The 25,240-nt window shown below is 41.4% G+C and overlaps 1 protein-coding gene across 1 annotated transcript; it reads left to right on the top strand.

Annotated features, from left to right (window-relative positions):
• Positions 1-244: 244 nt before the first annotated feature.
• Dhx33 (DEAH-box helicase 33) lies at positions 245-25,115 on the top strand. The gene is made up of 12 exons (XM_027922690.2): positions 245-585; positions 3,235-3,395; positions 4,422-4,649; positions 4,839-5,009; positions 9,259-9,444; positions 10,152-10,263; positions 11,959-12,118; positions 12,287-12,375; positions 14,090-14,217; positions 14,595-14,798; positions 17,683-17,769; positions 19,437-25,115. The coding sequence occupies exons 1-12, from the start codon at positions 294-296 to the stop codon at positions 19,743-19,745; spliced, it is 2,127 nt and encodes a 708-aa protein (XP_027778491.1). The 5' UTR covers positions 245-293; the 3' UTR covers positions 19,746-25,115.
• Positions 25,116-25,240: the final 125 nt, after the last annotated feature.

Here is a 25,240-nt window from a genome sequence, read left to right as displayed (position 1 = left end):
CTCTGTTGTTGCTCCGGGCTTTTTTGTGGTTGTACATCAGCCTCTACTCTCATCGCCCCTAAGAATTGAACGTCTTCCCAAACCCCCAATGCGTTCTGGGAATTGTAGTCCCCTCCCTAAAGCTTGGGGGCGGCCGTGAGGTCGTTGGTGGTCGCCCGGAACCGGCTGCACGTGGAGAGAAAGGGGCGGTGCTTACTTGGTGCCGGCAACCGAGAGGGGCAGGAGCTTCCTACTCTTGCGCCTCCTGCCGCGGCGTCCTGCTCTTGCGCCTCCTGCGGCGGCGTCCTCCCGACATGCCGGAGGAGGCGGGCTTCCCGCCGGCCAAGAGATTCCGGCCGGGCTGTGGGCCTCCGAGCCGCGCCGGTTCCTACCCTCCCGAGAGGCAAGTAGTGATGCTGCTGACTGCGGGCGGCGGCTGCGGTAGAGGTGGAGGAGGAGGCCGGCGACAGCAGCCGCCCCTGGCCCAGCCCCCGGCCAGTCCCTACCGTGAGGCCCTGGAGTTGCAGCGCCGGAGTCTGCCCATCTTCCAGGCGCGGGGGCAGCTCTTGGCCCAGCTCCGAAACCTGGACAGCGCGGTCTTCATTGGTGAGTGGCCGCGCCAGCGGGTTCCTTTTTACTCGGTTCCTGCTTTGCGGGAACAGTTTCTTAAGTGCTTCTCCCTTTCATTCGTTTTTGTTGTTTTTTTTTTTTTTTTTTTTTTTTAAACTTGAACGCCCCTTCTGTGCCAGACCTGGAGAGGGACGTCGGAGAAGAGTGGAAGTTACCGACGGTTGTAGAGAAAGACTCACTTTCGCTGAAAGGGTAGAGAAGCGTATGGGGGCTTTGGAAGCTTAGATGAGTGGATCCACACTAATCTGTGAGGAGACGGCTGGGGAGGTGAACCTGGAGGGAGTGCTTTCTATGTAGAAGAGACCGTGCCTGAGAGACTGGAGACTGGAAACAAGCCGATGGGTTGGGAAGTTGTAATTCTGATGCATGTAAGGAGCTGAGCAGAGCTGTAAGGCAGGGATTAATTTCAAGGAGCTTTGATCACCCACATTTAGTAAAGATCTCATGAAGATGAGCTATCAAAGACGGAAAGGAGACCCAGGACTGCTGCTTATCAGAGGAATATAGCTGTAAGAAGGCAGTGAGTAGATGCAACTGTAACGTTCAGTAATAGGTGGACCACTCAAAAAATTGCCCACTAGATTTGGTTGGGGCATATTTCTTTTTTTTTTTAATATTTATTTTTTAGTTATAGGTGGACATAATGTCTTTATTTTACTTTATGTGGTGCTGAGGATCGAACCCAGTGCCTCACCCATGCTAGGCCAGCGCTCTACCTCTGAGCCACAACCCCAGCCCTCTTTGGGGCATATTTCAACGGAACCATGGTGGTAAGAGCTAATGTGGCATTGAGTTAAGTAGGCAGAAGGTGAAGGAAAGAAAGTAGAGGGATCAGTTTTCTGTTTTGAGAAAAAAAGAGAGGTTGAGAAGAACTTACAGATATTCATAGGTTAAGGGAAAGAACTCAGCAGAGAGGGAGGCTGAAGATAGGATAGAACTAATAGTAAAGGTTGGGTGGGGGCCACTTGGCAACAAGGACTAGAGGAGAGCTGGCCTAGATAGGAGGAATGCTGTCTCAGGACTGTGGGCCCTGGAGAAAGGAAGCAAGAATGGTGTGATTGCAGATGCACTTGTAGAGGGAAATCACATTAGAGGACTTTTTTTTTTTTTTCTTGAAAGAGTTCTGCTGAGAATGGGAGTCTCAGAGCCTCAAGTAGGTCCTTGGGGAAGATAGACACAGAAAACAGGCTGCAAAAACAGGAACAAGATCAATGGTAGAGTTGGTGCCCAGATGTCTCTTAGCCCTACATCTGCAGCATTTGGTTGTTTTACTTTAGCAATGCTCAGTTATTCTGGTATAGGAGCAGGAAGGGGAGACATGGATCCAACTTGTTAGGATTGTGCCTAGGAGATTCAGCAGGAAGATTGCAGAATACTCAAATTCTTAGTCTGTGATTCTTGGCTGGGTCAGGAAGGATGAGCAGTTAAAGGGCTCTGATGACTGAGAGAAATGGGACTATAAGACTTTGAAGCTAGAGAGGGTTCATGATAGCAAGGAAAGAGGATGCCCAGGTTTCCCAAGTACTTGTTCTATTCTAAACTGTGGAGGAGCTGAATAGGAAGGCTGCTTCTATGCAGATGTTTTTGAGCTCCCTGAGTTCTTTGATCTAATTAGACACTGTTAAAGGGACCCACAGAGGGTAGGAAATAACATTTATTGGATACTTACTGTATGCAGGGTACTCAAGTCCATGGAAAGACAGAGACTGACTCTGCTTTCCAGTGCCTTCTGGTATTGGAAAAGGACAGAAACATTTAAACATTCTATACAAACTAGTCTGTTCAGTGCTAGGAGAGGAATAAACAGAACACAAAGGAGCCCAGATGAGGGCCACTAGTGCAGCCCTTGGGCCCCATTAAGGGCTTACCCATCTTATCGTTTTCTAGGTAGCAGTATGAGGGCAGGTATCTAGTTCTGGAATAGTGTGGACAGAGGCAGAGGGATTGAAAGAAAGTGGCAGGTCAGGGAATGGTCCGGAGTTTGTTATGGTTGCATGTGTAAATGACATCTTTTCTTGCTAATACATACCAATCTGTATAACAGTTGTATTTCATTTTATCTTATAACTCTACTAGCTACCTCTTGTTGAACATATATATTGTTTCCAATTTTTAAATGTCAAGAGCCGAAGTTTTTTTTATTTATTTTTTATTTTTTATAATTAAATGTAATAGGATTCATTGTGACATATCATACATGCACATAGCACAATTTAGTTAAGTTTTTTCTCTGGTACCTCCCCCTTTCCCCTATTCCTCCCTTCCTCTGGTCCCCTTCCTGTATGCTACTGATCTCCCTTCTAATTTTTATGAGCCAAGTTGAAGAAGTCATCTTTAATTATTTCCTTAGAATCAATCCCTGAAAGTGGAATTGTGGGTCAAATGGCACCAACATTTCAAATTTTTAAAAATATAGTTTAACTTCCCCAGAAACAATTCCAGCAAACACTCTGCAGCAGTAAACATGAGTGCACATTTTTCTGAGGCCTTTAACTCAAGGTATTTTCATATATATATATATATATATATATATATATATATATATATAATGACTTTAAGCTGTTTGATTGGAGAATTCTGTGTCAATTTACATCTAAGTGAGACTTTTTTTTTTTTCATTCCTAGGGGAAACTGGCTCTGGGAAGACAACTCAGATCCCTCAGTACCTCTATGAAGGGGGCATCAGCCGCCAGGGCATCATTGCTGTGACCCAGCCCCGCCGAGTAGCAGCCATCTCTCTTGCTACTAGAGTGTCAGATGAGAAGAGAACTGAACTTGGGAAACTGGTACTTCATTTTCTTGTTTAAAATCAGTACTGTTTACTGAGCAGTGCTCTCACTGTGCCTTTTGCCTTTTTATGTTTTTCTGAACAAAATTTCTTATACATGGCAAACTTCTTTTTTTGCCACAGCTGTTTAGGCCATTCTCGGAGTTCTTTCCCAGTTCTGGAGAGATCAGAGACTCTAATAGGGTTGCAATTCTGTTTGCTTTGCTTTCAAAAGCTATTGGAGCCAGGCAGGGTGGCACAGGCCTGAGATCCCAGCTGTTCAGGATCCTGCTGAGGCAGGAGGATCACAAGTTCAAAAGCAGCCTCAGCAACTTAGTGAGACCCTCTCTCAAAATAAAAAATAAAAATAAAAAGTGTTGGGAATGTGGCTCAGTGGTTAAGTCAATTCCTAGTACCACCACCACCCCCCCCCCAAAAAAAAAAAAACCCTTTGGAAAGTTAGATAAATTTTGAGACTTTAGTAACCTCTGTTAAATATTTTTATATATTTCTAGAAACATTGTAAGCATCTCTCTAACATATATGTAGGTATTTAAGATGAGTTTCAGAATTTTATAGAAGACAGATTTATGTTTATGTGCATGTATTCTAGCTTTACTTAAAAACATCTTGGACATCTTTTTCATATCTATATACAGCTTCATGTGAAACTTATTAAGTAGCTGGTAGGAGGTTAGTTTAAAATTCTTTGTAATGCTCACCATAATTGCAGTTAAAGGTACATGTCCCCTTCCTCGCTTATTGTGTGTTAACATCCACATATCAAGAGAGAATATTCAGCCTTTGGTTTTTTGTACTGGCTTATTTCACTTAGCAAGTCAGTTTCCAGTTTCGTCCATAATGCAGATGCTCAGCATAATTGCAGTTAAAGGTGCATGTCCACTGAGTAAACCATACGATCCCCAAGGGAGCAGGCCAGGGTAGTGTTGGTCTTGTGCACTGTGATATGTGTTTAGGACAGTGCTGGATACAAGGGGATGCTCAACAGATGTTTGGTGCATGAATGAGTTGTTCCTCCATATAGGTTGGTTATACAGTGCGCTTTGAGGATGTCACCTCAGAAGACACCAGGATCAAGTTCCTAACTGATGGCATGTTATTGCGTGAAGCAATTTCAGACTCCCTGCTTCGGAAGTACAGCTGTATCATTTTGGATGAAGCCCACGAACGGACTATCCATACAGATGTGCTCTTTGGAGTGGTGAAAGCTGCTCAGAAGAGGCGAAAGGAACTGGGGAAACTGCCTCTCAAAGTATGTGCAGCCAATTTAAGGAAACAGGCTTGTTTCTTTCCCATGTGTTTTCTTGCTTCAGAACCACAGAGAAAGATGAACATGATGGGAGTGGCACAGGCCTTGACCATCTGCTTTTAGGGCTTGGGAGGGGCATAGAAAGGCTGTCCAATGCCTACTTGCTATCCTCCTTTTTGTTCTCTTGCGAAGGTGATTGTGATGTCAGCTACCATGGATGTGGACCTGTTTTCTCAGTATTTCAATGGAGCCCCTGTCCTCTACCTGGAAGGTCGGCAGCATCCAATCCAGATTTTTTACACCAAACAGCCTCAGCATGATTACCTACATGCAGCTCTTGTCTCGGTCTTCCAGATCCACCAGGTATGGAATGGGGTTCAAATTCCTGACAAATTCTGTGTTCTGTACATTTGGTAGTGAGAACATTCAGCCTTGAAGAGAAAAGCCACTGTCAGGTGCAGTGGCACACACTTGTAATCCTAGTGACAGGAGGCTGGAAACAGGAGGATGGCAACTTCAAGGCCAGCCTCGGCAACTTCAAGGCCAGCCTCAGCAACTTAGTGAGGCCGAAGCAACTTAACGAGACTTGTCTAAAAGTAAATAAAAAGTCTGGGGATGTAGCTCAGTGAGAGAGTACCCCTGGGTTCAATATTCAGTACCAAAAAAAGAAAAGAAAAACCAGTGAATACACCACTTTGTGAGCATGTCATCAAGATAAATATGAAAGGTTGAGGGTGTAGCTCAGTGGTAGAACATTTGCCTAATGTGTAACACACACACACACACACACACACATACACAAACACACAGAAAGTTAAATAAGGAATTCAATTGCTATGTCTAGGTTTTTAGTCATGTTTATGGTATCTCTTATTTATTTATTTTTTTTAGCAAGATTGTTATTTATTTATTTTTAAATTTTTTAGTCATACATGACAGCAGAATGTATTTTGACATATAATACATACATGGAATGTACATACATCAATCATATTGTCTATTCTATTCTGCTTCTCTTATTTTCTCTGAAAAGAAAAATAATTCAACTCTGACCAGCAACTTTCCTCCACTGAACTAGAAAACTATCATATGTTAGAGCACTGCCCTACTTGGTTTTTTTTTTTTTTAATTTATCAGAAGCCCCACTAAAGAAGTACATTTTATATTATAACCTTCTCCCTCTTTCTCTCTCTTTGCATACACACACACACACACACACACACACACACATATATGTATATGTACATATGGATATATATAAACTATATTAAGTCTATGAAAAACTGTCTCCTTCATTACTTGTGATATAGTCTGTTATTTTCTACCTCATTAAAAAAGTAAAAATTGACTCAATAATGGGTTGCAATTAAGAGTTGTTTTTTAGGGTTGGGAGTGTGGCTTGGGTAGATTGCTTGCCTAGCATGCGTGAGGCTCTGGGTTTGATCCCAGCACCACCACCAAAAAAAAAAAAAAAGAGGTGTTTTTTTAACTTCATTAAAGAACTATTTCAAAATCCCTTCTCATTTTATTAAATATTTACTTTAAAAACTTGAATAATTAAATCACCTCATTTTTGTTTGATTTGTATAAAATTGTTTTTAATTTTCCTGAGAAAATCTAAAGGCAAAGAATTAACTTTTATTAGGTCTGTGCAACTGTCATATTGACACTCTCGCCACTCTCCCACAGTGCCCACGGTGATGCCCGTTACTGCTTCCTCTGGCTTCCCAGTCTGGCTGCACTGGGTAGGAGAGGGAACCTGTAAGTTTAACTAGACCATACTCAAGACTTTGAGTCAAATTCCAGGTTTCATCCTCTCACAACTTATCTTTACCTTGCTCCCCCAAGTCCTGAGCCTTTCTGGCTCCTCTAGGGAAATCACCTCATCTCTTGTCACTGGTCCCCTTAGTAGGCACCCAGGACACAGCTTCCTATGCCTATCATTCAGTGTCTCCCCCCCATCTCTTCCATCTTTCAAAACTGAGTTGAACACACTCATCTCATTGTTGTGCCATTTTGGGACAGTGACCCTTATTGTCAATTTGATGGTATTTGGGAAAGAGAAAAGGTCAGTCCGCCTTGTTTAACTGCCAAAAGCAAACTTGAAATGATGGATTTTTCATGAATGGTGGCTACTGGTACATTCCAGGGTATATAGTAGCTTTGATGAATTCTGCTACTGATAAAGTTTTGACCGTTTTACACTTTATTCTGTCTGTATATACCTCTGAAATTTGTCCTATTCATATTAGGCTCAAAAAAATACACACAGGAGCTGGTTGTAGTGGTGCACGCCTGAAATCTCAGTGACTCGGGAAGCTGAAGTAGGAAGATGGCAAGTTTGAGGCCAGCCTCAACAAATTAGTGAGGCCCTAAACAACTTAGTGAGACGCTATCTCAGAATAAAAAATAAAAAGAGTTGGGGAAGTAGTTCAGTGGTAAAGTACCTTGGGTTCAACCCTAGTACCCCATAAGTTAAAAAATACACACACATATAAATATATGAATGTGTATATGTACTTAAGTATATACTCATCCTTCAGCATTCAAAGTGGGGGTTAGTTCCAGGACCCCCCACTTGGATACCAAAATTTGAGAATACTCTAGTTCTTTATAAAATGTCATGGTATTTGCATATAATCTACACATATCATCCTGCATAATTTAAACCATCTCTGTATTACTTATAATACTTAGTACTATGTAAATGCTATGCAAATAATTGTTAGATTGTTTAGCAAATAATGACAAGAAGTCTGTTTAATACAGACTTAGTTTTTTAAAATAGTTTAAAATTTTTTTTAGATGTATATTGTATTAATGTATATTTTGACGTACGTACATAACTTATTCTAATTAGGATCCCATTCTTGTGGTTGTACATGATGTGGAGTTTCATTGTTCATGTATTCATATATGAACATAGGAAAGTTATGTGTGATTCATTCTGTTCTTTCCTAATTGTAACTCCTCTCCCCTTTGTCTAATTCAATGAACTTCTACTCCCCATCCTCACTTATTGTGTGTTAACATTCACATATCAAGAGAGAATATTCAGCATTGGGTTTTTGGTACTGGCTTATCTCACTTAACAAGATAGTTTCCAGTTTCATCCACTTTCTGGCAAATGTCATAATTTCATTCTTCGTTACAGCTGAGAAATATTCCATTGGTGTGTATGTACCACATTTTTTTTTTTTTTTTTGGTTACAGGGGATTGAACATAGGGGTGCTTAACCACTGAGCCACATCCCCAGCCACCCGCATTGTTTTGGCAGGAGGGACATGTACTGGGGCTTGAACTTGGGAACACTCAACCACTGAGCCACATCCCCAGCCCTATTTTGTATTTTACTTAGGGTCTCACTGAGTTGCTTAGCACCTTGCTGTTGCTGAGGCTGGGTTTGAACATGCAATCCTCCTGCCTCAGCATCCTGAGCTGTTGGGATTACGGGCGTGCACCACCTGGCTCCCAGCCCTTTTAAAAAATATTTTATTTAGAAACAGGGTCTTGCGTAGGGCTTCAACCTCCTGAGCCACTAGGATTAGGGGCATGCACCTCCATGCCCAGCATACCACATTTTCTTTATCCGTTCTTCTGTTGAAGGGCACCTAGGTTGGTTCCATAGGTTTGCTATTGTGAATTCAGCTGCTATAAACATTAATATGGCTATATCGCTGTAGTGTGCTGATTTAAGTCGTTTGGGTGTATACCAAGGAGTGGGATAACTGGGTCAGATCTATAGGTGTTTGAATCTGTGGATGTGAACCCTGAGGATGTGGAGGGCCAACTGTATACACATACGTAGGCACATAATTATTGCTAAATATTTTTCAGTTATTTTGCCATATGTATAATCTGACTGATTGAACAGATGTCAAAGAAAAATCAGGTAAATGGGCATATCATTTACTTGATCATTCTCTTTGAAGGTGAACAACCCAGTTAACCTCAGTGTCTCAAGCAGTTATATAGGGTACTTTTTTTTTTTTTTTCTGGTATTGGGGATTGGACCCCGGGTGCTTACCACTGAGCTATATCCCCAGCTCTTTCTTATTTCTTTTTTTGGTGGAGGGAGATAAGGTCTTGCTCAGTTACTTAGGGCCTAGCTAAGTTGCAGAGGCTGGCCTTGAATTTGTGAACCTCCTGCCTCAGCCTCCTGAGTCACTGAGATTATAGGCATGTGCCACCATGCCCAGCTATGGGAAACCTTTTTGGTATATGATGGCATCATTGAATAAGTACTCCTTTTCCAGCATGATTGCTTCTGGAGACTTCCATTGATGAGGATTTCCTTAAGTTGCCTTCTGTTTTATCAGTTTCATCTTTTAAGATGTTTGGGAAAGGAAGGCAGCTTTATGTAGATTTTATTTTCTTGCCTGATTGTGCTTTCCCTGGTATTGTCCCTTCAAAAAAGCAACCTGGTAATTTTCCTTCAAAATGTCCTTGGCTGGTTTCTAAACATGGCTGGTTAACTCACACCTGTTACATTCTATGTGTTGCTGGTAAAACTCTTCTCCCAGGGAGCTATCAACATTTAGGCTTCTTACATCTCCTCACTTTGTGAAATGTTATCAGTAAACATCATTTTTTCCCCCTCTTTTTTTAAAGGAAGCCCCTTCTTCTCAGGACATACTAGTGTTCCTCACTGGTCAGGAGGAGATCGAAGCAATGAGCAAGACCTGCCGAGACATCGCAAAACACCTCCCTGATGGCTGCCCTGGGATGTTAGTCCTTCCTCTGTATGCCTCCTTGCCCTATGCACAGCAGCTCCGAGTCTTCCAAGGGGCCCCTAAGGTGAGTTCCTGCTTCTGTCCAGCTCCATCCCTGGGCACCCAGTCAGATCCACCAGTGGGGCCCGTGTGACTTTCACTGGGCTCCAGATAAGATACGTGGGAGGGGTTGTCCAGGCATCAGTGAGCTAGTTGAGAAAATACAGATATATATCGCACAGCTACAGGTGGAACTGTCCTCTGAGAAGAACAAGGAAACAGTTTTTAGGGGATGAGGGAAAGTACAAAGGCCAAGATGAAAGGTAAGTGAGTGACTCTTGTAAGGGCTAGTATAAATCACAGTTTGTCCATATTATGATTTATTGTGTGCCTCTGCTGTGCCAGTCACAGTGATAATGCTCATGTGCACTCCCGTCATTCAGGCTCCTACAGGGGTATTGAGGCCCCAGAGGGGAAGTAGGCAGTGCTCACTGGGCACATATGAAATTGGCAAGGCCAGGATTCCAGGTCTCATCTAATTGTTTTTGAATCTTGTGCTTGTCCCATTACATCTCATCACCTCAAGTTAATCTTTAGAACTGCAGTGTCATTTTCTGCCTTCCCATCCCTGTCTAGTTTAATGACCAACTATTAATACTGATGACCACCATTAATAATGAAGTCATCTTTTCTCTGTCGTGAGTGATGGTGGAAATTAATGGTGAGAGTATGTTTTAAACTTCTGAATCATATATGTGTCATGTGGCTTTTTGGTTTTTTTCCTCCTTTTAGGGCTATCGCAAAGTGATCATTTCAACCAACATCGCTGAAACCTCCATAACCATTACAGGAATAAAATATGTAGTTGACACGGGCATGGTTAAAGCAAAGAAGTATAACCCTGGTGAGAATTTGTAGCTCATGAATGTCTCTCCTGTATATAGTGAGCAACCATTGAAACTAGTCCCACAATTTTCCCCAAGTGAGCATTTCATGTTTATAAGTAACTGAGATTTGAATGGCAGGGACCATAAGTGAGATAGTCTAGAAATCAAGTCCAAAAAGGAGACAGACCTAATGCAGGTATGAGACAAGAAGTCAAGACAGGAAAGGAGCCCACATTTAGCAAACCTAAGAACATGATCAGGGACTTGGGCAGAACATTTGAAAGCCCACTGGAAGTTGGGCAAGAATGATTGCTGGAAGACCACAGACAATCTGTTAGCAATCAAAGGCTCTTATGAGAAATAGTATTTTGTGTATGGCTGGTGTGTGCTCCCAGGTTTCCGAGGAAGCAGAAGGATCCTTTAATCTGGGGTAATGGGCAGCAGGTGGACCACCATCTGTCTCCTACAAATATGCAGTGGGAGACTTGCTGGAAGTTATTTTTGCTCATTTCTGTTTCAGCTGAAATTACCACTCCCCAGTATTTAATTGAAGTGCTCTGTAGCCACTGGTGGGGCTGACTGTCATGTGTAGATTTCCTAGAGACAGCATATGTGAAATGTTGTGGGTTTTCATGGCCTGGCACAGGAGTACACCTTTGTCCAGAACAGATGTTAGCCAGGCAGCTGGTTCATGTCTGTAATCCGAGCAATAAAAGGGTTGTGGATGTACTCAATGGTAAAGCTGGGTTCAATCCCCACTACCAAAAGGAAAAAGAAAAGTTTTAATGTCATTTATTCCTAGGAAAAAAACTTCACATGACCTGTTTTCTCACAGAAAACAGAGGATAGCCAGGCATGATGGTGCACACCTGTAATCCCAGCAGCTCGGGAGGCTGAGGCAAGAGGATTGTGAGTTCAAAGCTAGCCTCAGCAAAGGCGAGGCACTAAGCATCTCATTGAGACCCTGTCTCTAAATAAAATATAAAATAGGGCTGGGGATGTGGCTCAGTGGTTGAATGCCCCTGAGTTCAATCCCAGGTACCAAAAAAACAACAGAGAGAAAAAGCACACTAGTGACTCGAGGCATTCACTTTCTGAGTCATTGATCAGTAGTATGACCAACATTCCTAGCTTGCTAGAAACTGTCTCAGTGTTAGCATCAAAATTCCCATATCCACTGGGTGCAGTGGCACACACCTGTAATCCCAGTGGCTCAAGAGGCAGAAGGATCACAAGTTCAAAGCCAGCCTCAACAATTTAGTGAGGCCCTGTTTCAAAGTAAAAAATTTAAAAGGCTGTGGATGTGGCTTACTGGTTAAGCACCCCTGGGTTCGGTCCCCAGTACCAAAAAAAAAAGTCTTATATCCTAGAAACCTTCAGTCCCAAGCATACTAGGGTGGTTGACTAATCCATGCGATCTAATCCATGACTTCTGAAACTACTCTTCAGGCCCCTTGCTAGGAGCATGAGGCTTTTCTGATATTTTCATAACAGATTTACACAGGGCTCATTGCAAGGCCCTTTTTTACTATGGGACCAAAGCACTGGAGCAATCTAGTTTTGTGCTTTCACATTTAGCCTTGAGTTTTTCTGAACCCCCGTATTGTAAAAGGCTCACTGGTATTCTGAGGACTGTTACTTTTTGTCATCACTGTGGAAACAGTTTTTTTATGTGATGTGCAAAGCACTGATGAGTCCCATTCTCCCTCTAGACAGTGGTCTCGAGGTGTTAGCTGTGCAACGTGTGTCAAAGACTCAGGCCTGGCAGCGCACAGGGAGGGCTGGCAGAGAGGACAGTGGCATCTGTTACCGGCTGTACACAGAAGAGGAGTTTGAGAAGTTTGAGAAGATGACTGTGCCAGAGATCCAGAGGTCGGTTCAAGGCATGCTTGCACCCTTGCTGACTGCCCCTGTGTCACTCTTTCCTGTTGGCTTGTTTTCCAGAGCTGTGGTTTTTGTTAATGCTCTTCAGTCAATGGTTCTGACTGACTTGCTAGGGGTCAGAGATGAGTAACAATCCTGGTCTCGTACTCTTCACAGGTGTAACCTGGCAAGTGTGATGCTTCAGCTTCTAGCTATGAAAGTCCCAAATGTGCTCACCTTTGACTTCATGTCCAAACCATCTCCAGGTAAGTGGAGTCCTCAGTGTGACAGAAGGTAAATGAGTAGCTAACAAGTGTACTCTTCCCCAAAACAAGTATTTGGGAAGAAAAACAAGTATTTCCATCATCTCCTTTTGCTAATTTAACTTGTTGAATAACAATGTTGTCTTTCAGAGAAGGGTCTCAAAATCATGAAATGACAGATTCTATGCTGTCAGACCCATCATGCAGGGACTTACAGTCAGGGGACTTGACCTCTGGAACCAGTGAAGGTCATTAAGGGTAATCCATGGGATACTACAGAAATGAATTGTGCTTGGGTATGCAAAAGGACAGCAAAGATCAAATTTCTTGGCTTTAAATTGGAATTTGATTGTTCCCTGCCTTTTGTAGGTAATCTCCCCATGGTGGAAGAAAATAACAACTAGAGTCCTAATGATTGTAGCTTGTGGCATATGACATCACATCACTACTCTGTTGTCCTTTTATTTATTTATTTTGTTGTTTGGAATGGAACCCAGGGCTGCTTTATCACAGAGTTACATCTCCAAACCTTTTTATTTATTTATTTTTATTTGAGACAGGGTCTTGCGAAGTTGCTTAGGGCCTTGCTAAATTACTGAGGCTCACCCAGAACTTGTGATCCTCTTTTCTCAGCCTCCTGGGTTGCTGGGATTTCAGGCGTGCACCACTGTGCCTGGCTTGATTTTCCTCTTTTTACAATTAAAAAAAAAAAAAATGCAATCATAGAAAAGAAAGAAAGAGAGAAAATATAAACAATTGATGGTTATAAAGGGTCCTGCTCTGATCCTCAAGTTCTTAGTTTTCCTTTCCTAGAGCAGCTGTTGTGTTCATTTTCTAGTTGTCTTCTACAGAAAATGTATGCATATGCAAGAATGCACAGTCTCTTTAAAAACACCCATAGCCCTGCCAGGCGGGTGGCACACACCTATAATCCCAGACAAGAGGGTAGAAAGTGCAAAGCCAGACTGGGCAACTTAGTAAGACCTTGTGTCAAAAATAAAAGGACTAGTTGGGGGCAGTGGCACATGTCTGTAATCCTAGCAGCTCAGGAGGCTGAGGTGGGGTAATCGCAAGTTCAAGGGCCACCTCAGCAACTTGGTAAAGCTTCTAAGCAACTTAGGGAAACCCTGTCTCAACATAAAAAAGTAAAAAGAGCTGGGGATATGGCTTAATGGTTAAGTGCCCCTGGGTTCAATCCCGTGTCATAAATAAAATAATTCATAAATAAATAAATAAGGTGAATGGGCTAGGATATAGCTCCATGGAGGAGCATGGATGTAGCTCCAGCACTGTTTAAAAAAAAAGGAAAAAAGTCACAGAAATAAAAACACACATAGCAACACATATCATGTACTGTTCTACACTTGGGTTTTTCTTTTCACTGCTAAATTTCTACAAAGGATGATATGTATAAGGTGTAAGGAGCAATAAAACCAATGTCTGTGTCGCTGTTACCGGTGCCATTGAATCCCCAGGGACCCCACTTGGCTGCTTCTGCCTCCTTCCCACTCCCTCAGAACAACTGCCCTCCTGTATTTTATTTGTAAGTTTTTGGCTTTTTAGTGGTATCATTAATAGCTGTGAATAGTGTGCTGGGCAGTGGTTGGGTGGGTTTTGCTGTTATTTGGTGTGGAGTTGTCAAAAGCTCCTAGAAGTACTGAACTAGCTGTGACTTCTTTTTGGAATTTTGATCCTTTTTATGTCTCTGTTTTTTTAGATCACATTCAGGCGGCCATTGCCCAACTGGACCTGTTAGGTGCTCTTGAACATAAGGATGACCAGCTTACACTGACTCCAATTGGAAGAAAGATGGCAGCATTTCCTTTAGAGCCCAAATTTGCCAAAGTAAATGATACCTTCTCCTCAGTCCCTTTTCTGTCTGTTACAGGTTAGCTATCCCAAAGCAAACAATTGAGCCCTGTGGTTCTAATCTCACTTGTTCTCTTAAATAATTACTAACCCCTACTTTTGTATAATGTTGTGTGTGGGATTCAAAGGCATATAAGTCATGAGCCCTGCCCACAGGGATTTGGAATTAGTCAGGGAAGGCAGTCATCCCTTTTACAAAAATGTAAAATGACATGACTTTACATATAAAGTTATGGTTTTAGAGACCTTGCCCTTTAATTCCTTTGAATAAAAGCTAGAAAGAGTATACAGAAAGACTGTATTCAGAAGCTAGGAAAATAGTTGGTTTATACATTTTTAATTTTGATTTTCAGACCATCCTTCTATCCCCCAAATTCCACTGTACAGAAGAAATTCTGACCATCGTTTCCCTGCTGTCTGTGGACAGTGTTCTCTATAATCCTCCTGCCCGGCGGGATGAAGTGCACGGTGTCCGGAAGAAGTTCATATCCAGCGAGGGGGATCACATCACCCTGCTCAATATTTATCGGACTTTCAAAAACATAGGTGGAAATAAGGTAAGCCTTGTTTTGTTCCTTTTCTCAAATGCTAACTCCTTTTTTCAGGCATATATATTTTTTTCCTATTTCAGTGCTGGGGTTTGAACCCAGGGCATGTAACCACTGAGCAATATCCCCAGCCCTTTTTTGTATTTTATTTAAAGAGACAGGATCTCACTGAATTGCTCAGGGCCTTGCTAGATTGCTGAGGCTGGCTTTGAACTCACTATTCTCCTGCCTCAGCCTCCCAGGATGTTGGGATTACAGACGTGCACCATCGTGCCCAGCAACACACTCCTGGCCTTTTATTTTTTATTTTGAGACAAAAGATACCTGAATTTCCAAGGGTGGCCTTTTTTTTTTGTGATTCCCTTTCTCAGCTTCCCAAGTTACTGGGGTTATAGGCATGCCCCTTCCCTTTTTGGCTGGATCATCTGAAGAGCCACACAAAGAATGCCAGGTTTTATTTCAGAAATGTCTGAGTAGTGGGATATCACCTAGGAATAAATTTAATTGTGGACTTTGTTCTGCTTGTGTTTAATTTGTACTTGATGTGGACCAAATCAGTTATGTGTTTGGTGCTTCAATTTTGTAGCTATTTTATTAGTTTGTTTTTTGTTACTATAACATAGTACCTGAGGCAGACTAATTTGTTTATTAAGAAAAGAGGTTTATTTGGGCTCACAGTTCTGGAAGTGCTAGATCTGTGGGCCTCATCTTGTGGTAGTCTTCTAGCAGAACCCTGAGATGGCACAGAGCATCACATAGAAGACATCACATAGAAAGGATTCAATGGTGAGGGATTCGATCTAGTGGCTTTATCTAAACCTAGCCACTTTCCAGAGGCCCCACCTGTAAACATCATAATTGGATTAAGTTTCTACTTGTTGAACCTCACAATGGGGATTAAATTTCTTTCATTTATTTTTTGTTTTGATACTTGAGGTTGAACCTATGGAAGCTTTACCACCGAGCTTTATCCCCATACCTTTTTACTTTTTAAGACAGGATCTTGCTAAGTTGCTGAAGCTGGCCTCCGACTTGTGATGTTCCTGCCTAAGCCTTCTGAGTTGAGAGAAGCTTTAGGAAACGTTCATACCATATCTAGACGACAGCAATCACAAAATGTTTTTTCCCCTCACCTACCTCAAACTTTCTTCACAGTAGTTTTTGCTAGTGTGATAGTTCCTTGTACCAAGATAGAAAATGACAATATGTTCTCTTGTATATTAGTAAAATCCGCAATTATGCCATAGCGTGCACATTTTTACTTTAAAAAAATGCCACCACTCAGGGCTGGGGCTATAGCTCAGTGGTAGAGCGCTTGCCTAGCATGCATGAGGCACTGGGTTTGATCCTCAGCACTACTTAAAAATAAATAAAATAAATGCCTTCTCTCCATCTACAACTACACACACACACAAAAAAAAACACCATTCAGCTTTAACATTTCTATACTTTTTTGTACGTGTACCTTAGTTCTACTTATTTATTTATTTTAGGGATTGGACCCAGGGATCCTTCATCTCTAAGCCATATCCCTAGCCTTTTTAATATTTTATTTTGAGACAGGGTCTTCCTAAGTTACTTAGGGCCTCATGAAGTTGCTGAGGTTCCTTGTGATCCTTCTGCCTCAGCCTCCAGAGCTCCTGAGATTACAGGTGTTCACCGCTACACCAGTGCTTTAATTTATTCTTAAGCAAACAAAATATTGCTGATGCAGTAAAAACGCCAAGTTTTTCCTCCCTTATTGAGCACTATCCTATAGCTGGTGTGTATTTCCCATATGGGCGACTGTATTTCATATCCATCCACATTGTATACTCTAAACATAAATATTTTCTTCCACTATCCTTTGGCAGCTTCTTTCTACTTACAACACTGAGTGACCATCTGGTACAGGTCTCCCTATGCACACTGGGATCAACACCTAAGAGTGTATCTGCCAGGCCTTGGGATAGCTGTAGTTCAGTTTTACCAAGTTGGAAAGTGGCTCTCTCAAATTATCTGTGGTCCCTCATTCTGTATAAGAGTTTCCATTTCCACCACCCTCTCCAACTCTAAGTTGAAATAACTTCAATTTTAACCTAGTTGATGGATGTGAAATTGTATCTCAGTTATTCTAAACTTCATTGCCGTGATTCCTCAAGAGACTCAACTTTCTCACATAAGTTTATTGGGTGTTTATATTCCCTCTTCTGTGAGTTCAATCAGTTCATATCCTTCGTCCATTTTCCTCCTGGGTTGTTTTTTACAAATATATTCTGGAGGTACTAATATTTTATAGGGTATGATGCAAAATATATCAGTCTATCGCTTTTCTCATGGTGAATTGAAATAAGGAATATTTTAGTTTCTCTTTAAACTATTAATTTATTTTTTTGTTTGGTGCTACTGGGGATTTATAGTAGGGGCACTTTACCTCTGAACTGTATTCCCAGCCCTTTTTATTTATTTTTAAAAATCTTTATATTTTAGTTGTAGTTGGACATAATACCTTTATTTTATTTATTTATTTTTATGTGGTGCTGAGGATCAAACCCAGGGCCTCACTCGTGCTGAAGCTGGCCTCCAACTTGTGATGTTCTCCCTACACCTTCTGAGTTGAAGTGCTCTACCACTGAGCCACAACCCCAGCCCTTGATTTTTTATTTTGAGATGGGATCTCACTAAATGGCCTTTGAATTTGTGATCATCCTTGCTTCAGCCTCCTAAGTTGCTGTGATTATAAGCATGTGCCACTGTGCCTGGCAAGAGGTTTTCTGATAGTCCTTTTTGACACTGGAAATTTTCCCTCTGAATTCAACTGTGTTCTCAAAGTTTTATTTACATACACACACTCACACATTCTTTTTCAGTGTAGAAACGAGAGGATTGTGATATTTCTTTTTCTCCTATTCAGGACTGGTGCAAAGAGAATTTTGTGAACAGCAAGAATATGCTGTTAGTAGCTGAAGTGAGAGCACAACTGAGGGAAATCTGCCTAAAGGTATTGTCTCTTCCTGATGCTCTTTGGGGAACTAACCTGTCAGTCTTTTCTAGGGTAATATTTTAAGTTGCCTATCACTAGTGATTATAAAAGGAATTCTCATTGTAAAAAAATTTAAAACTAAGTAGGAAGTAAGAATTACCCATAATTCTACCTTTTACTATTTTGTTCTACTTCATAATAACACTATTTTTTAAATTATTTCATTTTTTACAGTTACTGTATGTGTGTGTGTGTGTGTGTGAGAGAGAGAGAGAGAGAGGGAGGGAGAGAGAGGGAGGGAGAGAGAGAAATGTACATATAGTTTATGTTCAGATTTATAAACTTTGTTTGCTATGCTTGGGATGGAACCTAGGGCCTTATGCATGCTAGGCAAATGTTTTACCATTAAGCTACACCTTGAGCTCCATCTTGACAGATGAGATAAAGGCAAGAAATAAGCTGGCCAGCACATATCTGTAATCCCAGCTACTCAGGAGTCCATGTTAAGAGGATCACAAGTTCAAGGCAAATTTATCAAGACCCTGTTGCAAAAGAAAATTTAAAAGAAAAGGCTGGGAATGTAGCTCAATGGGAGACCACTTGCTTAGCATGTATGAGAACTCTGGGTTTGATCACAGGACACTAGGGAAAAAAAATAAAAAGGAACAGCTGATTGCCAAAAACAAAAGCCCTTGAGGAAAATGGGGGATGTTTCAAAGGATGAAGAGGACAGGAAGTAGTCATACTTCACAAGAGACTGGAATAAGCGACTGGAACAAGCCATCAGGAATCGCTGGTTCTCTTGTTCTGTCTGCTTGCTTTGTTTCTCCTTCTCACTTCTGCCTCCACATGCACATGATGGCTTTACATGGTCTATCCACCCGGGGGCCGGTGAGCAGGAGCCTGACAGAGATTGATTAGATCTCCTATTTTAGACCTAAACATGCTAGCCTAGGTCAGGTAAGTAAGTGTCCACCACTGGTCTGTTGAGCCATAACCAGTGGTACAAGGTTCCACTACCCACTCAGCAAGGGCACAGAGCAAGGACATTGACTGATGACTGACATTCTCAATGCAGAGATGAGGACAGCATTTCCAGTAGGAGCGGCATATGCAGGGGCCAACAGCTAAGAGTCAATGCATGGATCTAGAGAAGAAAAGACTATTGATTATAGAGAATGTCTGCAGAAGAGGGGTGGGGCCAAGAACTGATGGGGTGGCCTGGCAGTGGCTCATCTTCAGCTTTATCATAGGAACTTTGCACTTTTTGCCAACAGCAATAAAGACACTAAGGGTTTTGAGTGAATGAAGAGGGACTGGAGTTGTGCTTCAGGAAGATTAATTTGGCAGCAATATGTGAGTGAGCAGTAGATGATGTGGTCAAAATGAAAGGGAAAGGCTTTTCCTTCCAGGGATGACCTGATGGACCTGCCTGTGGTCTGGTCATTGCATGAATGCTCCCTGGCAAATATTTCTGTTCTCAGTCTTCTCTTGCACTGTGCCTTCATCCCCTGCCTGTGCTGATGCCTAAGGCCATTGAGTCAACCACTGTAGAATGTCAAAGTGTGTTTTGACAGACTTGGCAGGATGCTTCATTTTAGGTCCCGTTGTTCCAATGCACTTGTGTAGTGTTGAGCAGTGTTTATGTTTGGGGTCTTTCCATCTCTCCATATCTCCTGAAACAGATGTCAATGCCAGTCATGTCATCACGAGGAGACATGGAGAGCATCCGCCGCTGCTTGGCTCACAGCCTCTTTATGAGCACTGCTGAGCTCCAGCCTGATGGTACTTATGCCACCACGGACACCCACCAGCCAGTGGCCATCCATCCCTCATCTGTCCTCTTCCACTGCAAGCCAGCCTGCGTCGTATACACTGAGCTGCTGTACACCAACAAGTGCTACATGAGAGACCTCTGCGTCGTGGATGCTGAGTGGCTGTATGAGGCTGCCCCTGAGTACTTCAGGAGAAAGCTGAGAACCACCAGAAACTGAGCTGCCCCAGGCTGTGGCACTGTGGCTGTGCCTGGAGCTTGGACCACAGTGGCCTCGTGGCATACTCCCAGGCTGGCACCTCGAGAAGCTGTGAGTTTCAGCACAGCTATATGTGCCTAATCTCCAGAGGCTTGAAATCATCTTTGCTGAAACTCCTCAGACTGAACTGTGTAGATGTGTACATATCATTTCAACCTTGGGCATTTCAGAATTATGCTTTTGGTCCACGGTGGGTGACTTTGGGTAACTTAGTTAATTCGTGAGCCTCAATTGGAGATAATAATCATACTAACTTATAAGATTGGTGTCATGAAGTTGAGAGAAAATGAATGGAAAATTACCTAGAGCTTTGCCTGACACAGATACACACATAGTAAATTATGAGCCATTATGCATAATGTTACTGTTTTCTATCTGATGTGAATTAAGTACAACAAGATACCATGAGTTCTTGTGACTGACAGGCATGGAGCTTGGATGTTGTCCTTGATTCTATTTAATGTCATTCTTTATACAGCTTTAAAGTAGAAACATAAGAAATTGACTTCTGTAGAAGTTTCAAGAGGGAGGTGCTGTTGTCTCTTATCTCCTGGGATGGCCATCCCTACTGAGCCTCATGTCTCAGGGTGCAGACTAGTCTTTGCCCATCTCGAACCAGAGATCAGTGAAGGAGTCTCTTGGCCCTTGGCGCATGTCCACATCAGTGCTTTCAGGAGACATGTAAGTTACTTGGGTGAAAGTTGATTGTACCTTCTGAATCATGTCAGATGTAGACACAAGAAACCAACCTGTTGGTGTAGTAGTCTCCTTACACACCCAGTTGTCATTTTTCTCTTTAACTGAGCACCTATAAATGTGTGCACATGAAGAGTAATTCTGTGCTCTGTTTCAACTGTTTCTCTGTGAGCAGGGCCCCTGGTCAGAGGTGCTGGGGGTAAGAGGGAAGGAAGAGGTTCATGGTCAGTGAGAACCCAGAGGGCATCTACTCCTCCCATTCACCACAACTGGCTGTTATAGTCTTGTATCTTGTTGATTTTCTGTCTTTTTTTCTTTATAGGGACATGGGGACATCTGGCTTTGCAGATGTCTCTAACCTTCATTGTCTACATTTGTCAGAGGGAATTTGAGGATCTACACAGTCTCTTCCTACTGGGGAAAGACTAAAGGTTCTTATTAGCTAGTTTATATCAAAAGCAAATAATCTTTCCCCGGAGAATGCTTGGACCTAGAAGCAACCAAGATTTAGCATGATAAAAGTTGTGCTTAATTGTTCCAAAATGCAATTTTGTCATTACTTTACATAGTGAATTGCACAATCCATTAAGCAGGGGGCCAAACTGCTTCTTCAAAGAAAGTGGGCAGTCTCTTCAATCGGGGTCCCATGAGCTCTTTTCAGACTGTCTCCTGATTGCTCACCTCCATTAAAGGGTCTCATTGGTGCACAGTTGTCTAAATTTAATCTGGCCTGGTCTTTATTTATAAAATTATCTGTAGTCTGAGCAATTTGACTTTTTAGCCCGTATTTAGGGTTGTCTAGGTACTTATTTCTGTTAGAAATGGTTACAGTTATGTCCACAGAAATCTAACAGTTCCTGTGGACCTTATTGTAGAGAATTCTTAAACTTGAACTGGTTCTTCCACAAATCAGCTTGTTCTTACCATTACTGACTTCCTGAAAAGTTCTCCAGAAAGTTTTCTTTTTAAGTATATTTTTATCATTCATAAGAGGGGGCTAGGATGTTTAGCCTGACTTGGTAGAAGAAAATATTGTGCTTTTTTTGGTCAGAACTTTTGTATAATCTTTTATTTTTATTGAGCTGTAACATTTTTGCTCTACATATTTTCCACAAGCAAAACTATTCCTTGTGATCTTGAGCTGCTGTGAAGTATGACAATTGATAGTATTATAAAAATGTTTCCATCTTTTCCTCATTGATAAAATCTTTGCTGTTGTACGACAACTTCAGTCAAAAAATTATACATAATAACTTGGGTAAAAGATTTAATCTTTGACAATATGATATTGATATGATATAAACAATCGAATCCATTAAAAATATTCTCTATCCCAGATCATCCACTTTTTATCTGGAAATACTCAAACTAGAAAATCTGAAAGCATGAAGAACTTTTCAAAACCACTTTCAAGAAGTGACAGGTCTGGAGACACTTGCTTTATGCTAATAGGGAATCCCTCCCTGTGGAAGTATCTTTAAGCCTCTCCATTTTCTCTTAAAAAGGTCTGAGAGAAACATTCACATCAGAGGGAAGAAAGATACATCTGACACGCAATAATCTTTCCAAGCATAAATATGAAATACCTGAATCAATACTAATTTCTCTTGTTCCATTTCTTTTAGTTTACTTTTTATACACACAAAGATAACACACACCCTAGAAAATGTTTCGCCCTCATGATGTTTCTTTTTTTGGGGGGGGGGGTACCAGAAATTGAACCCAGGGTCACTTAACCTCTGAGCTACATCCCCAGCCTTTTTTTATATTTTATTTAGAGACAGGTTCTCAGTTGTTGAAGGCCTCACTAAGTTGCTGAGGCTGGCTTTGAACTCATGGTCCTCCTGCCTCAGCTTCCTGAGCTTCCTGGGATTACAGGTGTGATCCACCATGCCTAGCTTCTCATGATATTTCTACACACTTACTTCCATAGCATGTGCACTCTCTCCCTGCCTGATTGTCTCTCTTTTTAACCATGGACTTTTCTGCCTTATGCAAGAATTCTGAATTTAATTTTATGGCTTACAAACACTTACATAGACACAATTCCCAATGTCCCTGGTGAATATTTTAATGGGAATCCTCTGGATAGTCCTTCTCTTTCTTCAGATTGATGTAGGAGAGAAAGCCATTTGTCCTTTTGCTCTGGAGATCTAAAAGTGGCCAAGTTGTTCACTGCGGGCCAGCCCAAGACAAAGGATGTCACAGAATTGATGTTCCCTTCTCCCGTTTCATCTACACAGCTTGCTCTGCACATATCAGTTTTATTTTGTTTTTTACCTTTAAGTTATGTTTGATTTTCATCAGAATAGATTACTGTAAAGAAAGAGATGCTACTTCTGCCTCTGTAGGCCTCTCTTGAGTTCTATCCGTCCATCAATCAGCAGTGTCACACTGGTAATGGGCTGTTTTTGCAGGACTTTATTCAGGATTAAAAATGGATCACTCCTCTTTCTTTCTACTGGTGATTTCATTTTCATAGAATTTATGATGAATTTTGCATTACAGAGGGCTTTGCAGTTGCTTTCATTTCTTGTTGAAATCATCCTTTGTGACTTGTTAGCCTCATTTAATTCCTACCAAGAGAGGACATTCCAAATTGTCTTTCTTCTTTCATTTCAATAACACTTATTTCCAAACATTTCATGTAACTTATATTAAATATTTTCTGTGTCTCAGAGAAATGTACACTTCCAGAGAGAGGAATCTTTTGTCCGTTTTTGTTCTCTGTTGTATCCAAAGCACCAAAAGAAGTACTTCGGAACTTTCTAGAAAGCAAACACTTCCTTGTTGGATAATTAAGAAAAACTTCTCTAGAAGCTTTGGCAAAGACCTTCCTCAGACTTCAGGGATAGACAGGGGTTTTCCTCTTGCTGAACATGTTCTCAAGTCAGAGCTGCAACCTTCCTGGCTCCTCCTGAGGCAAAGAAAGCCCTTAAGGTCCTGGAACCAGCTGCTCTTTGAACCAACTGATGAAAAGAAGGGATTGTAATTGCTCTTTATGTTGATTGGTTGTACAAGAGTGGTTTCAACCATGTCTTCCTTTTGACTCTCAGCATCACTGTTGTCAGATAAGGTTCTATTTTTTGGTTTCCCAGGGTCATTTTTTGCTTCATGTTTTCCTGGACCGATTAGCAGCTTCGTGTTATTCTTCTTTTGGGACATTCTTGATATGAGTTTTATAGTTGACCTCATCCAATGTAAGGCAGGAATTGCCAGAATCAGTTATATTGAGAAATCTTGATAAAGGGTCATCTTTTTAGAACTTCCATTCAGGTTTCAGAGGTCTCAGTGACGGCTCCATTCCTTGGGACTCCAGGTGAGGCTGAACATCATGGCGGAAGCATGTGGCATAGGGAAGCAGCTCACTGGATGAACAGGAAACAGAGCGAAATATTGTTTTTGTGTTTTCTGACTTGGTCACATCCTCAGCCCTTTCTTTATAGTTTACTTAGAAACAGGGTCTCTCTAGTTGCTTAGAGCCTTGCTGAGTTGCTGAGGCTGGCTTTGAATTTGTGATCCTCCTGCCTCAGCCTCCAAAGCTACTGGGATTATAGGTGTGCGACACTGCGCCTGACTAAAAATACTGTATTTTTAATAAAACATTCATCATTGCTGGTAATCAATGGGGAGTGGGGTAGTTTATTCCTCAACAAATTATCTCTATATAGAGGAGTTTGGGGGGTCAAGTAAACCTTGAGTTTTGTCCAGCTTAAATACCTGAACAGTTTCTGGAAATGTATATTCTCTGAGGAGTAAAGAATGTAAAGAGCTTCTAAGTAGCTTTAATGTTTCTGTATAGATACCTGTTTATCACTATAACATTGTGGTAGGATTTTAATAGAGTAGTTTTTTCTATTGGGCTTTTTTAAAAGCTGACTTTTAACATAGCTGCTCAGGGATTAAATCGGATGGAAAACCCATCTGACTCAACATATTACTACAGAGAAATAAATGGTTATTTATATTGAGCTGCAGGGGACAGTGCACTTTAAACTTAAACTTTCTTAAGAAAGTTGACTGTTTCACAATGATAATGCAGTATAATCTCAAGCTACTCTTTCAATTGGTAAAATATCAGATAGTGTGATGCTTCTTTTCCAATCTGTGCAATCCATATATGGACAAATCACTAGTTACCATTCCAAGCAGCTCTGCATGCATCAGGTGTTTATCTTCTATTGCCAGTAACCATGAAGTATGAAACATCCAGGTAATACATTCTATTACAGGGGAAAGGACTGCAAACACAGGTCCTTGGTGAAAATCCTTAATGCTACTGCATCTCTACTATTTAGAGATACTAAAGGGGAGCAAATTTTTGCACTGTGTATAAAACTAAATTTTACTATGGTACATAAATCCAAGTAATTCAGCCATCAGGAACTGCTTAGAACTCTGGCTATGCATCTAAGATGCCAATGCTTGAGCAAGAGGAATTTATAAAGAAAATAAGAATTTTATTATACTGTATTTGATTAGATTGTTACAACTTGCAGAAAAAGCTAGTGGGGTGACTCAAGCTTATGCTGAATTTTGAGAGTCTGGTCTTAGCCAATACAACTATGAAAACATCTCTGTATATAATGCTCAAATTTGCACTTGACTATCAAATCCATAAAAATGAAACCTGTACATTTTGTGTGTGGCTTCTTTGTTGGATTTTCTTTCCCTAATTTACAGGGTACTGTTTAGGAACTATTAAGTCTTCTCATTGGCACTCATTTGGTAAGCCATATTTTTTTAGTACAGTATATATC

This window comes from Marmota flaviventris, chromosome 17 (genome assembly GCF_047511675.1).
Source record: "Marmota flaviventris isolate mMarFla1 chromosome 17, mMarFla1.hap1, whole genome shotgun sequence".
In the NCBI taxonomy this organism is placed as follows: domain Eukaryota; kingdom Metazoa; phylum Chordata; class Mammalia; order Rodentia; family Sciuridae; genus Marmota; species Marmota flaviventris.
The sequence above is the reverse complement of the archived record's forward strand: the minus strand, read 5'-3'. Positions and strand labels throughout refer to the sequence as shown.